At 37.4% G+C, this 16,705-nt stretch overlaps 1 protein-coding gene across 3 annotated transcripts in view; it reads left to right on the top strand.

Moving 5' to 3' along the window:
* RPTOR (regulatory associated protein of MTOR complex 1) overlaps positions 1–16,705 on the top strand; it is a 409,502-nt gene that overhangs the window by 243,667 nt on the left and 149,130 nt on the right. For all 3 annotated transcript variants that reach the window (XM_026667263.2, XM_026667262.2, XM_087955978.1), the window contains one exon: positions 6,456–6,531. In XM_026667263.2, coding sequence (XP_026523048.1) covers positions 6,456–6,531 — 76 coding nt within the window. The remainder of the gene's footprint in view (positions 1–6,455; positions 6,532–16,705) is intronic.

The raw sequence follows: 16,705 nt of genomic DNA on the forward strand, positions 1-16,705 counted from the left end.
TTCTGAATCTGATTAACCAATGTTGTTGCAATACAGATAGTCCACATCTTACATTCATTTTGTGACAACAGTAGTGAAAAAAGTGATTTGTGACCATTTTTCACACTTATTGTAGCATAACCAAGGTCACATGATCAAAATTCGGATGCTTAGCAACTGGCATGATGTATTTTTGACAATTGCACTGACCCAGGGTCATGTGACCACCCTTTATTATCTCCTCAGCCAGCTTGTGACAAGCAAAGTCAATGGGGGAAGCCAGATTCGCTTAACAACCACATCACTTACTTAATAACTAGTGATTTGCTTAACAACTGTGCCAAAAAGGTCACTAAACTGAGGCACTACTCACTTAGCAACAGAAATTTTGGGCTCAATTATGGTCATAAATCGAAGACTACCTGTGGCTAGTCTTAAGGTTTAGAGACATAGATTAAGATTTAAGAAAGGCACTCAGACGAATATAGGTAATCCTCGACTTAAAATAGTTCATTTAGTGACCATTCGAAGTTACAACAGCACTTAAAAATTTTTTTAAAATAACTTACAATCATTTTTCACACTTGTGACCATTGCCACATCCCTGAAGTCACATGATTTACATTCGGATGCTTGACAGCTGGTTCATATTTATGACAATTACTGTGTTCTGTGAGCCCCTTTTGAGACCTTCTGACAAGCAAAGTCAATGGGGAAGCCAGATTCACTTAACAGATGTGTGACTAATTTAACAATTGCAGTGACTCACTTAACAAATGTGGCAAGAAAAGTCGCAAAATGGGGCAAAATTCACTTAACAAATTTCTCACTTAGCAACATAAATTCTGGGCTCAGTTGTGGTCATACGTCACGGATTATCTGTATCTGCAACCTTGGAATTACTTATTTTAGATACTACATGAGGATTTGGGATCTTGCTTAATCGATGGTTACATTTTTAGTGTCACAAAGCACAAAAAAACAAGTATGGCTATCTCTCTCCATTCCTCAAAAACAAAAAGAGTGTGGTGGTAATGAGGATGACATAGTTTATAACCCTGTAAAAGTAAAATTTTACTGGGGGACCATGCATGCAACGAGAGGGGAATGTGGGGCAGTATTGTATAGATGTTGCCTGTGTGCTCAGATAAGTTTGTGATTGCTGTATTGATTAGCTGCCAGAAATAAAAGATGGTTAGGCAAAAGTACTGAATTAACCCGCTAGCTGTTGTCAGGCTCACTACTGTTTAAAATAATGGACAAGGGCTTGTTTTACAGTAAATTTAGCTTTCTATTTCAGTTATATCTTTGTGGCTCTGTGTGATACATTTAATTAAAATGAAAGACAAATTCAAAGGCATATATGCACATACTGAAATATTTTATTTAGAAAAATGTAACCATAAAGTCTGCAAAACACACATACTCTCTATCACCGCCCCTTTTGCTCCAGTGGGAGAATAGTGGCAGGTCTTTGCTTGCTTGTAGTGGTACTGGAATAATGACAGAACCACAATATGCAGTCATCTTTAATTATCTTGGATTCTGCCTAGATTCTTCAATGGTGCTGGCATAGCGGGAACTTTTATGAATTGTACCCTTTCATCTGTACTCTATGAAACACCCTTACAATAAATTTAACACTGTAAAATAATAATCTCTCCTAGATTTAATTTTCATTAAAACTAGGATATATTTAACTTCAGATTGATTGGAAACTTGTTATGAATACAGATACAGGACAAAAATAATATTATGGCATTTAATTTCATGGCTTCATTGTGGGGAGGGGTAGTGCCTTTCTTAGCTTCAGTTGCAAAAAGAGGCTTTGTATGTATAGGTAGGTAGGTAGGTAGGTAGGTATTAAGTTTATTTGCTGCCTATTACTGCTCCAGACAGCTTACAACATAAAAATAAAGAAATAATAAGTATAAACATAACAGTAGCAAAATAGTGAAACAATAAAACAAACAATGAAATAAACAATGAAAACACAGTAATGAGATTTTAAAATGGGTGGGAGATGAAGGGAATGCCGGTGGAGGGGTATTGCTATCAATCCAGCAACCACCTTCAGTGCATTGGGTCCCCAGGAGAATTGGCAGAGCCAGGTGTTCAGGCTCTTGCAATATGAAGAACATAGCGCTTGTCCACTACGCTTTAAGAAAGCCATACAGCTAGTCCTCGCTTACTGACCACTTGTTTCATGACCATTCAGAATTACAATGATTTTAAGATTAGTCCTTCAAGTTACAGCCATCTCAGTGTCCCCATGGTCATGGGATCATGATTTGAATGCTTGGCAACCGGCACGTGTTAACAACTGTCGCAGTGACCCATGGTTCCACGATTGCTATTTGCAACCTTCACAGCCAGCTTCCTGCAAGCAAAATCATTGGGGAAGGAAATAGCAAATCATGCATCATGCACCATCATGCTTAATTTCCTTAACAACTGCAGATGGGACAGATGTGGTCAGTCAGGTACGGTCAGATGATATTTCACTTTATGATCGCAGCACTTAGCGATGAAGTCATTGGTCCCAATTGTGGTCAGTAAATGTATATTTCCCCAGGACTGCAAATGATATCATAAATTAATCAATGATTAATAAAAATTAATATATCTTAAGTTGCTTTTCTCATTTTTCTTCCTCTCATTCCCTATATTGAAAGTATAATAGAAATATCATGCAATATATCAATGAATGCTTAAAAAGCTACTTGAAGGGCTTCTGAATAATTTTGCATTTAAATAATTTTGAACTGAATGTTCAGGTGGAGGAGAGTGACATGTTGCTTAACTGGAAATTGGTACTACTTCTATATTTTTATATATTTTCATCATAGAAAAAATGTTCAGATACTTATAGTCTGATACAGAGAATGTGCTAGACTATTAATTTTGAACCGCGGCTTATTAATATGCCCATCACTTAACCAGCATCTTGGAAATTAAGTGGTAGCTCACCTAGTGGGTCACCATCTGTGAAATCCTGGGGGAAATAATACCTCTGAAGAAGACAGTTTAAAATGACTTTCATATCATACTAAGAAAACTATAATAACGGGTCTATGTATATCAGCAAGAGTTGACCATGATTCAAAGGTAATTTTAAGGTTTTTTTCCTTCCTTATTCCATCAAAGAAAATGTGCCATCTCTGATATCCAGAAAAACAGAAATGTTGTGGTGAAAACCACTTTCCTAATGATTCTTGATAAAATTATAAAGACTCAAGTCTAGTTTTCACTAGTTATTCCATTCTATAAATGAGATTATTCTACACAGGGAGGCTATTTTGGGGAAATATAAGCTAAGTTCCATTTACTTAGGTACTTCAGCATCAGAGGTGGTATTCAGCAGGTTCTGTACAGTTCTGCAGAACTGCTAGCAGAAATTTTGAGTAATTTGGAGAACCGGTGGTAACCTTCCCCCTGGAGTGGGGTGAGCAATGGAAATTTTACAGTATCCTTCCCCTGCCATGCCCACCAAGCCATGCCATGCCCACCAAGCCATGCCACGCCCACCGAACCGGTCGTAAAAAGTTTTGAATTCCACCACTGTTCAGCATGGAGTCAAATTATCAGATGCTTGTCACAGTCTACCAGTAATATAAAAATTGCATCTCTATTTAAAAGAATAGGGCCTCGGGGTTTGTTTCTTAAAATTATATTCTGCTATAATCTAGGAGCTCAAGTGTCAGGCACAAAGATCTCCCTTCATTTTATCATCTCTTTATTTCAAATTGGACTGAGGGAAAGTGACCAGGCAGAGTTGAAGGACTTCAGAGATAAGGGAGTGAGTTTTGAAATAAAACAGTATTTCCGAGAGCTAGCTCAGCCCTAAAAATGGATGAGGTTGTTCCTCTTTCTGAAATGTTCCCACTTGGATTAGGGTATGGTGGGGTGGGGGTAGCAGTTGTTATCAGGGAATCTCTGTGGGTTTTCAAGATGCTGCTCCACGAGTTGCCAGTCATCAGGTTCTGTTTTTGAAGAAGGACTTGTGGGATCAATTGGGATTGTTGCTAATGTAACAGCTTCCCTGCTGTGTAACTGTGCCTGAGTTGCTTGAGGCTATTTCGGGATTGGCTGTGAAGTTCTCCAGGTTTATAGTCTTGGGGCACTTCAATCAGCCATCCCTCAGGTGAACTTAAGAAGCAGCTCAGGAGTTTTTGGCCACTATGTTGGCTACAGGCCTATCCCAGATTATTCATGGCCACAAACCAGACATAGTTTTCTTGTCAGAGCAGTAGAAGGGACTTTGATTATCAGATCATGGTCCTGGTGACTTTGAAAATCCCTTATTCTACCCCCTTCTGCAGGGAGAGAGGTATCAGTCTGCCCCAAGTGACTAATGGACCGTGTAAGATTCCCAAGGCATTTTTTTTTGGGGGGGGGAGGTGTACCTGAGGCCCTATTGCACAATCCTTGGAGGCTTTGGACACTGCCTGGAATAGGGAGGCAGCTAAAGCCTTGGATAGGATTGCACCTATCCAACCTCTCTTAGCACATTGTTCCCAGCACTCCCTGTGGTTGACTGAGGAGTTAAGGGAGCTGAAAGAGATCAAGAGACATTTGGAATGTTACTTGATGGAGAGGAGGGACAAATCTAATCAGACACATAATAGAACTACTTTTAAGGTCTACCTCAGGGCAGTAAAAAGTAGTGAAACATCAGTATTTCTCCATTCTTACTGCATTCACAGAGTGCCACTTGGCAGCCCTGTTTAAGGTCACTGCAGACCCTCCTGGGCAAGAGACTCTCAGAAGTTTACCTTTGGGACCTCATGGAGCAAACCTTTATGCAAGTGGGAGATAAAATTTCTCAGATCTGTTCTTAGTTGTGGACCAAGCCTGTTGCAGACCCTTTGGAGATGTCAAGGAGCATACTTACCTGGTTTGATCCAAGGAAATGAACAGGATCTTTGAGGCTGCAAGTGCCAGCCATTGTGCATTAGATCCATGCCCCTCCTGGCTGGTCTAGGCTGCCCAACAGGTGACATGGGTGGGTTCTAGCAATGGTTAATGAGATTTCATCAATATACAGGTTATACATCTCTGTCTCAGGATAATTTTTCATGGTGCTTGGAAGCTTGGGGGTCTACATGGGGAACAACAGGCTTGAACTAAACTCTGGTAAGGTGGGTGGCTGTGGGTGGGGGACTTCTCTGCATTTGGATGTCTACTAGCTGTGGTCTTGAACGGGGTTGCACTGTCCCAGATGATCTCTGTGCATAATCTGGAGACACCACTGGACACATGGCTCCTGCTCAAAGCAGGTGTTGTGTGCCAGTTGGGCCTTCTTGGATCAGGAAACCTTTCTCTTAGTTCTTCATGCCATAGTCATCTGCATGGACTACTTCAGTGTACTCTACATGGGGATTCCCTTGAACATTATCTAAAAGCTGCAGCTGGTTAGAATATGGTTGCACAGGCAGTTCTGAGTGCCCCAGGGTTGCGCATGTACGCCTCTGCTGCATAAGCTGTATTGAGTGCCAGTTTATTTATCGGCCAAATTCAAAATATCAGTTATCACTTTTAAAGTCCTTCATGGCACAGGACCAGGTTACCTGAGGAACTGTCTTTTCCCAATTACATTGATCTCTCCCAGTCTGTCAGACACGAAAGGCATGTTACAGACTCATCAGTTGGCAGGGTCAAGGAAGGGAGCCTTTTCTTCTATTGTCCCTGCACTTTGAAGCATCTTGCCCCATGAGGTGCTGGCCTTCTGGAAGAGCATTAAGACTGGCTCTGTCAACTAGCATGGGAATCCAATAATGGTATGCAACCCTGGGGGTAGTTGGTGGTCTGAGGGCACCCACTCCATCTTTTTAATTTTGGGATCTTTTTTAACTTTGTCTATTTTTGTATGGATTTTATGGTTTTTCTTATTTGTACACTGTTCAGAGTCACTCAGATAGCAAGATGGGTATATACAAATTTGATAAATAAAAGCTAGGTCTCACTTAAGACTGTCTCCTAATGTAAGCAGATAGGCTATGTTTCATGAAATATTTATGTTTGCTAAATTTTATAAACCATTCTTTATTTTTTAAAAATCAACTTCCATCCCCTTAGAGAAACCCACATCATGCCAGAAGAGGAAGATACTGCATTAGTGAACAGATTAGTCCTAAAGATGAGACTTTGAAATGCTCTCCCTAGAGAGAATCATTTGATTCTGATCTTTTATCTCTTTAATGATTTGAGACGGCCTAAGCATTTTTGTGCCATGGAATTTTCAATGAATTTGTTATTTACAGTGCTGATTTTATGTTTTGTTTCAAAGCCTGGATATAATAAACTGCTTTAAGTTATTAAGTATAGTATATACTAATTGGGAAAAAACTAATCTAAGTGTCCCTTGTTTTACTAGCACAAAGCAAGTACTTAACGTGTGCTGTAAGTGAGGTGATGGTGTTGCATATAATTTTGCCAAATCTTGAAAATGCCCCTGTCTTTTTCTCTTTTCCCAGGCAAGCATGGGATCTTGCTGTGGATATATGCCTATCTCAGCTGCCTACCATTATAGAGGAAGGGACTGCATTTAGGGTAAGTTACTAAACTATTGAACTCACATCTGTGTTACTCAAACATGGCTGTCCACCTGTAGATGACCTCAGCTTCCAGAATTCCTTAACTAGTATGTCCATTGCTGACAATTCTGAATTCTGGGTAGTGCCAACATCAAGAAGGATAATCTAGTAATTCCAAAATTCTCATATTCTTTATCAAGCAATTTTGTACCCATTCCTTCATATGAATCATTGACCCAATCGAAGAAAGATGCATGCAGCATAGTCCATGTGTATTGCACAGAGTCAATTTTAACTATATCCCTTGTGTTGCTTCTTAAGAACGAGAAAAAAATCTCTTAGTGTTGGAAATTCTCGCAGGATACTTTCAGATATTATATATAATATGATAAACATACTCATACATAGCAGCATAAAAGTCGCAGAATTATTCATAGTGTTTTATAAAAATCAAAGGATAGAGATATAATCTGTGAAGGTTTTGCAATCTAAAATTTTATAAAGAAGAAATAACAGAAAGGAGCAGGAGGTAGACTGTGTTCCTACCAGTAGTAGGAATAAAGACATAAATACAATAGGAACAGAATAATTGAGGCAATTAGGATATATAATAAATAATTACTGTTGCATTGTTCATTGTGATTTCCATCATCAAAACTAAAGCTGATATAATAGCTCCATCCCTCCCTCCTTGTACTCTGTATCTGATATTCCAATTTCTCACTATGGAATTCCCCTGTTAGTATCCCGTTAGTAAGTTTGTTTGCAAATTTATATGACTGTGCATCCTAATCAAATAACTGTGCAGCTAATGAGGTATAAACACACACACACACTTATAAAACAATATAAAAACAAAAAATGCGAGGTAAAAATAATTAACCAAAGCAAGGCGGGCAAACTGAACTCCCATTAACATCCTGACCTTAAAGCCTGAGGGAATAGCCGGGTTTTTAAGACATTCTGAAAATCCCATTCTTAGAATCTGAATCTCAAGGATTTGCAGAAATTATTGTTGTGATAACAGGCCTCTTTTAATCAGAAAAATGGAACTCTCAAATCAAAGCCTGATATGGGTTGAAAGTACATTTCGGTTCTTTGTTAGCTGGGTGCCACTAAATTGGGCCTGAACTATGGTAACTAAATAGACAACTACTCAACCTATTCCTGGTAAAACAGATATAACAGTTCTAAGAATATTGCAGTGATCTTCTTGATCCTGTTCATCTACTTTATTTTTGCCTTTCATGTTTCTCAACTGTGTTAAGTAGCTGGATTTTTTTTGTCCATTATATACTCATTTCTCATGCTCAAATATGTGAGTTTCTATTTGTTTATAATTGCTCAAGAGAGCAGTCAATCTTTACTTCATGGTTCTTCTTGCAGTTCATGATAGTCTTGGCAATCATCTCCAGATCCTCAGTACAAAGACCCCCACTTTCTCCCCCTCTCATTCTCAGTGCCCAACTTTCATAGCTATACATTACCACTTGAAAAATAATGCTTTAACTATTCTGATCTTTATGATCATCAGATATCCTTATCTCCTATGATCTTGTCTAAATATCAGTAGTCATCTTTAGGATTAATCTGTTCACTAATGCAGTATCTTCCTCTTCTGGCATGATGTGGGTTTCTCGAAGCATACTACTTGGTATTAGCATTGTCTTTATATGCAAAAACCAGATTTCCACTTTCCACTTTCTATTTTCCCAGTGAAACATTTTGTAAATGTTCTTTTTACCTAAAAAATACTATAATTAATAATGTTTTGGCCTCTTAGTTTGAATCTGGTTATCTTTTCCAGCCCTGCCATTTTTATTATATATTTCTCTATATGAAATATTTGAATTATTTTCTTGCTTATCTATCTTGCCTCTTCTGAAGAATAATCAGAATTGCTGGCACGCTCATTAGTCTTGATTTATTCCATATTATGGCATTATCTGCAGATCAGGACCTTCAGCAATAAGTAAAGTAAACCTAAAACTATTTTTAACACATGTGTATGACCCATTATTCATTTTACATTTCTTATCTGATCAAACCTCCTGCTGCTTTTGAGAAATCTTCCTGTTTAAGGCATTTCTCTCTCCATCTATTTCTCTATATATCCTTGTAAGAATTTAGGAAAAACTTTTCATGAAGAATTAATGCAATGGTTTGGTAATTCTTTTGCATTTTACTTTTTTTTTGTATAAACCTAGTAGGCTAGTCATTCTGTCCCCCCCCTTCCCCCAATAGAACAATTAGTCTTTTAACTGCCTCTTCTGCTGTAGTGTTAAATTCAGGGATTATTTTATCTGCATCTGGTGCTTTCTTATTTGAAAGCTGATCTATTGTCCCTGATTTCACATGCATTCCAGTCCATCTACATTTTCTTGGTTCTAAAATATCCAATTTTTATTCTTAAAACATCCTACTTTGTTTCCATTTTGTAAGATTCAAACTTTTCTTGGTAAATGATTTTAATATTCCATATTCAGATTACATACTGTATGTCTATTTTGATATTGGCACCATTGAAATGGGCAGATATTAATGGTGCCAGCTTGATCTCTTCATCTGGTACCAAGCTTTTTCTAGGTGTTTCAGCCATAATAATATCATTTTCTTGGCAACAATTAAGAAGAGGTTTGCCATTGCTTCTTCTAGATTTGATTTTGGAGTTCTGTGTCTAACGTGGGTTGGCTTCCCTAATCCATCTACTCTCATCTTTCAATCTTACTGAAAAAGCAATACTACCAGAAGCTTTCTCAGGCACAGTGAAGCTACCAAGTCCTCCATCACATCAAGTGATAATACTGGTAGGGGGAATTTTAAAAAGGTAATGTTTGTAGTAAGATAGTACTGTAAAATTTACAGACAATATAAGTTGGAATCCAGTGGAAGCTGGGAAGCATACAGATAGCCGTCAAGCTATGATCATAATAGACCTTGTCCATTACGGTCACATGCTGTGATGGCTATTAAGCAGGACAGCCTCACTTAATGACCCCCACTCCCTGCTCTCCCTAATGCAGTTGTTAAAATTCAGGATATAGTTCTCACTTCCTTCTGCAATAACTTTGTGAGGTAGGTGGAGCTGACATTGAATGACTCGTTTAAAATTACCCAATGAAAATGTCTGGAGTATATACATAATACCTGGTTTTCTCAGAGGAAGGGAAGGAGATTTCTGATGTTTCTGCCAGCTTCCCATAAGGAAATTCAATGGGTAAGATGACAAGAAGTCAAAAATTGCTCTCGCTCCTTCTGATTTTTTACCTCCCCCTGCTCATTCTGTTTCTCTGAAATGTCTCTGAAATGATGACCTAACAGGGCATAGATTGATTAGTTGCCTATAAAATGATGCAGCAAGGAGAATATGTCAAACACTGAGCTTTGATATAAGGTTAAGAAACATAATTGAGCCTGGAATCATTCAGCAAGGAGTCATTCAAAAGTTTGGGAGAGATGGAGACTCATTCATAAGAATAGGCTAAGAAGAGTATACATACATGTTTAATAAAATTAAATGGAGGAGAAAAAAGGGCTTAGTACAAATAGATTATTATGGGGCTAAGACCATTCTAAATAGTGATGGGACTGAAAATTATTTTGCATTGAACTAGAAATGCAACTGCTGTACCTATCTACCTAGATGTAAAAGTTATGGTGTTTATTTTAATTTTTGCTCACTATATTTGAAAAAGTCTACATAATAACATTGCTTGACAGGGACCGCAACATTTGGAGCTTTTTGACTAGATGTATGAAATGGATGAAAATGGATGAAATGCAATAAATGGATGAAAATGCAATAAGAATATATTAAGAGTTTTAAAAAAATTATATTACTAGCAGCGACAACAGTAATCAATGGCTTTTAAAAATGAATTCTTCCTCTACAAATGATTAAAGTCTTGAACTTAATTATTTCAAAGATAACTAATATATAATCTACTAAGCCATTTCAATGCTTTTCAAAACCATTCCAGTACAATCTATACTTGGCACTAAGTATCTTTGAAGTTTCTGCTTGTAAGGGAGCATTGTACAAATAAAACATTTTCCCCTCTCATTGATCTTTGAAACAATGTTTATTTTTGTTTATTTTTGTTTCAACGTGTTAATGAAACATTATCTAATGCTGTTTTGAGGACACCCCTGGGCCTCCTAGGTCAAACACAACCCTGATGTGATGAAATCGAGTTTGACACCCCTGATTTATATGAATGAAAGATTTTTTTTTTTAAAAAAAGCATGTAACTCCAATCTGAGATGGAAAAGTTGTCTGGTATTGCTAACCAAATTTGGGGTGCTTATGTTCTCTCTTTTTAATTTGTTCCAATTTTATGTATTTTTACAAGGTAGATTTTATAATTTTCAAGAAAAAAAGACAGTATAATATTAATATTAGTACAGACTTAAAACTATAGTAAAATAGATAGCACAGAGGTATTATACATTCTTGGTTAACTGTGGTAATTGGGACTAGAATTTTGATCACTTAGAGATGTGGTTATAAAGCAGGATGTCATGCGATCACATTAATAATTAAAGATGGCAATCCCAGCAGTTCCAGTTGCTGTCATTAAGCAAGGACCTCCTTCCAACTTTCTGGCGGCTTCCACCAACTAAAGTCAGTGGGGAAGCCGGCAGGAAGTTGCAAGTCACAGGCTGGGATTTAGGCTGGCTGATAGGCAGGTAAGCGGTTGCTGCAAAGGAAGGTGCAAGGCAAGTGCAATGAGTCTTGGAGTAGCTGCTGCCAGGTGCAGGGAGTGAGGAGAGGTGAGGCACTGGCATGGTGTAAGAGCAGTGAGTTTGGGGTAGCTGCTGCCCGTGGTTCAAAGCTGTGTGAGGGCCTAACACAGCAAGAGAAGAGCATTTTAAGGCCTTGGGTAGGTGCTACAAGGTGCAGGAGACTTAGCAGAGCAACCTGTGGTCTTCCCTGTCAGTTTTGCCATTGATCTTTGCTTGTGGGAAGCAGGCAGGGAAGATTGCAAATGGTGAGCATGTTGCCATGGGACATTGCAACTGTCATATGTGTGAGCCGGTTGCCAAACACCCAGATCATGTGACTGCAGGGTTGCTGAGCTGGCCAAGCTTTGAGGATCAGTGGTAAGTATCAGTTGTTCAGTGCCATCATAACTTTATAAACAGTTGCTAAACAAATGATTGTTAACTGAAGACTACCTGAAATAGTAATTATAATATTACATAATAATGTAAATAATAATCTAATTCAAGCAGTAAAATAAGGGCAGATATCCAACAAATCTCAGCTAATCAAACAAAATAATATACCATTAAAACATACAGTACTATGAAATATTTCGTCCCCACTCTCTAGTTAAAATATGTATCTATTGAATTTTAAAATTATTTGGGTAACACAGTTAAAAATCAGTAAGGACAAATTATAGGTAATAAACAATACATGAAGAGAATACTGTAGATAATACAGATTGTATGTCAATTTTATATAGAGGAATCAAATATCATTTCCAATATAAAGTGAATAGAATTGTTGCAACTGTTACAATATATAGTTCAATATATTTTGAGGCGATATATGGTTTAGTAAAATGTAATAAAAACATCTCAAGATGAATTCTGTATGAATTATTTCCTAATATTGTTGCATTTTGAACATTGGTATTGCATGAACAAGAAAATCTGTTCATTGCATTTTGAGCATTTTGTAGAAGAGGAGTTGCTCGCTTTGGTAATCATATCTGGAGTAATGTATCAACAATCAAACATTTAGTATCAATTACATTATTCAGAGAAAATTAATATTTTTCCATTGGAATTCCTATGTTCCAGCTCTGTGATCATGCTCAAAATCTGCTTTGCATACTAATTCATATCTAGTTTCTTATGATTGCATTGTCTAAATGATTACCCTTTAGCAGAACTTTAAAATCAAACAAAGTTTGTAGAAGAGTAGACAAAGTAAAACTTTAAAAGTTTCATTTCTAGGTTTAGTTCCAAACTGACAATATAATTTTAAATAGGATAGTGGGAGTAATAGTGGGAGATCACTGTTACTCAGAGACATTTTAGTAGAGTTAACTTTATTTCAGATACATTTCAGTAATCTGAAAATATTATAAATAATACAAATATGTGTCATTTGCAAATCATAACTACTTTGTTTTTACACTTATTTATATCCTGCTTTAAAAATACATGAAATTAATATGCTAAATTTGATGAACATTAAAAATGAATACTAAAATGAACAGTGATGATACCATTAAACTAATGCAGAAAAAAAATTAATTGAAGTATTAAAAAATGTCTTCCAAAGTATAAAGGTTTCCAGTACTCATCTAAAGATGGGGTTAAAGCAAGGGTGTCAAACTCAAGGCCCTTAGATCTTGCCTGTGAGGCCTCCCTGGAAACAGTGAAGAACTGGTCCGCAGTGCCTCTGCCAGCAAAAACAGAGCTCGGCAGGGCCACTTGTGAGCTCCATTTTCAGATGGGACAGCTCTCTGCCAGCGAAAATGGAGCTTGTGAGCCCGTTTTCACTGGCACAGCGCTCGGGCGATCACAGGCACCCCCAACACGAGTGACGTCAAGGTGGCCACACCCACCTGGCAATGCCCACCCTGTCCCCCCAAGGTCAAACAGAACCCTGATGCATCCTTCGAAGAAATTGAGTTTGACACCCGTGGGTTAAAGGAAGCTGGCCAGGTAATTCCAGAGCTATATTGCTGTTAAGAAGAAACACTTTAACATCATTTAAATGTGCATGCATGCAAACATACATACATATGTATGTACGTATGTACATATATACATACATATGTGTGTATATAATTTATATATAATTTATATATATTATTTTACATATAAAATAATAAAGGAAAGAGATAGATAGATAGATAGATAGATAGATAGATAGATAGATAGATAGATAGATAGATATAGATAGATAGATAGATATAGTATATATAGATATATAGATATATCCACCCCCACCTTTATTATTTTTACAAATAATTCAAGGTGGCAAACATATCCAACACACCTTCTTACTTCTATTTCCCCACCACCACCACTACCCTGTGAGGTGGATTGGTCTGAGAGAGTGACTAGCTAAGGTAACCCAATTGACTTTCATGGTTAAGGCAGGACTTGAACTCACAACTCAGTCTCTTTCTTTCTAGCCTGGTGTCTTAGCCCCCAGACCAAAGTGGCTAAATATTTTCTAAAGATGAAGAGAGCTATAGACATTGATGTTAATGTTCAGATAAACTCAACACCATTCCCTCTGTTTCCAGAAAAGTTTTTTCCATTGCAGGAAATCTATATACAACCATTACTGTGCTTCCTCATTACTCTGAAGAAATTTCCAAGCATGAGATGTGAACATTAGTTTTCCCTCTCCTTTTGCTACAATAAATTTGAGCAAGAAAGATATTGCAGTGTGATGTAGATAGAAAGTTAGAGGCAAGGAGACATCTAGGCAATGTCGGTGTCACCTCATTTGCATTCAGAAGCAGAATCCAAATGAATTAATTTGGGCTCATTCAGTCAGTGTTCTAACCTTTTTAATACTACCTGATCACATGGAGCTTGCCATTTTGTACTGCTCTTTCAATGATTCTATTACATTCTTTATTTTCTTTTATATTCTCTGTTCCTCAGTTTCAGAAACTTCTGCACTTAGTGGCTTCTTTCACGTATTATACCAAATTGTTGGATAGGATGTGTCTTTGATACTGATTTCCAAGATTATGTGTAGTTGAATATTCTACCTGCCTGACAGTTGTTTTTGAATTGAAAGTGGACAAATTGGACAATGGAAATTGGATGATGAGGAATAAATGACAGTGCATAAAATAGGGTCAATTTATCACTGACCAATTAGCAGCAAATAAACTGACTATTGTATCAGAACTAAATAGTAGAAAAGTCAGATTGCTGGCATTTATGACTATAGATTTATAAGTAGAATATGGATAGGAATACACTGAATATTAGAGGTCATCAGCTGTATCATTTCAAGTTTCCAGGAATGTACCATTTAAATATTTCCCAGTAAGAAAAAAGCAATATTTAATGGCTACCCAGAGTACTTTTTTAACTGCCTTAGAGCTAATTGACTTTAGATGTTATACAAATTAAAGCATGGTAGAATGCCAAACACATGCTAGTATAATACCATAATATATGTCATAGTTTACAAATAATAGAAAAGCATGCAAGAAAGGAATTTGAAACTAAACAATGCCTATGAATTCTAAAAAGTTGGGGACAATGGTAAATTCTTGGCTTTGCACCAAAAAGTTAAGAGTGTAGAGACCAGATGGGTTTCCTATTCCCAATCTGCTATTCTAGGCTAAGTCCTTCTGTATGGATTTGCTAATTGCATCTGATAAAAGGGGGGGAGGGTTTGACTTTATTTGACTGTCATCTAAAAATGAACAGCCTGTCATTTTGTTTCAGAAAACAAAATGGGGGGGGAAAAACCCTAATCCATTTTCCTTTTTAAAAGGTATTTCGAATGAATTCTGACAGCTCTTTATAGCCTCTCCAATTCAATTGAAAATATTTTAATGGGGAAAGCGTGCCCTAAATAGTTTTTATGGGGCCAATGCATGGAAAAATAAATGAAAAAAAATGGGGAAAAGTCCAAAATTGTTCATACTATTCTGCTTAACACTAGAAGGAAATTGCCTTTGTAAAATACCTTCAGTTTGTCAAGAAACAGGTTTCTGAGGACACTGGAAACACTCCTTCAGACAATTTTTAGTAAGATTAAGTAGCCTATTATTATTTTTAAGTAACTGGTTTTTACAAGTAAAAATGTGTAGTGGACTTCCTATTAAGTTTTAGACAACCATGTTTTCAGAGACTGTGGATCTGCACCTAAACTCATAAAATTACTGGAAAGAGGAGGGCAATGTTTACTGCTGCTAATGGATGGCATTGTAATTATCCTCTAGTAACTGTACTAAGGAGGGGGAAACTATTTTGTGACCCATTAGGGAAGGCAAGTCTATTTTCCTGCCTTCTTAGCAATACATCATGATCATCAACTCTTCTTCTGTCTGAAAACCAATTATTTCCTTGCTGAATTAAGTGCACCCTACATGTTAGGCATGTAATATATTTATAAAAGGAAGCACAGAATGATTCATTCATTGTGCAAAGAATTTTCAAGTCACTGCCAAACATAGCAGTGCTGTTGGCATGGGAACTTTCCATTTGTCAAAAGCAATTTAGTCATAGTAGTCCATTAACATGTATTACTTGAAGCAGCCACCTGTTATTTATTAATTTACTTACTTACTAAGGCGTCTATGCCACTAATTATCAGGGGCTTTAAGTGGCTTACAGAATGGTGCAACAAAGGTTAAAAATAAAAATAAAAAATCCAGCACATAATCACTGGATTTGGAAACCATTCCACTAAACCTCCATATTCCCAATGCCTTTTGTTGGTGGCTGTGGCTGCCAATCACTGGATTTCAAAAAGGAAATGGACAGGAGACATCAGCTTAGTTATAGCTGGCAAAACTTTATTATTTCTATTCACTTAACATCAGAGACCCTTTTTCAGCCGTGACAGATGTGAGAGACAAACCATAGCAAAAGTCCATGCTGCACCACTTTTAGTAGCCAGATTTTTAGCACTCTTTCCCCTTTCCTTTTCAGGTTCTGTGATTTAATATAAAAGAACTTTTGAAGATGGGCACTGTTCAGGAATGCATCCAATGTATGCAGGGGTCTCCCCAATCTCTGGGCTGCAGCCCATTACTAGGCTGTAGCCTATTTGCAACCGGGCTGCATGAGTGGTGGGCCAGTGCACACACACAGCTTGACTCGTGCAAGCTGAGGGCCAGCGCACACACTCGCAGCTCAATTTGTGCAAGTCGAGATGATGCGTGCCAACCCACCATTCGCATGAGTCGAGCTGCACATGCATGTGCAACAGCCCACCACTCATGTGGCCCAGTTCTCCTCTCCCTCTTCCTTATAAATGGAGGGGTGTTCACCTACAAATCCAGCAGTTATATTTTTACTCTAATTCTGCTACCTGTTGATTAAAAACAAGTGGCAGGAAGATAGCCAGGTTAAATTACTACATGCAGCCATGGTCATTATGTTAGATGTCCAATCCTAATGTTTAGAACTCAATGAACTGTCATATTTTTCAGCCTTACCAGGTAGACCTAACAAGAAACATGATC

This window comes from Notechis scutatus, chromosome 2 (assembly GCF_049901735.1).
Source record: "Notechis scutatus isolate UNSWTSFEM ecotype Mainland chromosome 2, rNotScu1.2, whole genome shotgun sequence".
NCBI lineage: Eukaryota > Metazoa > Chordata > Lepidosauria > Squamata > Elapidae > Notechis > Notechis scutatus.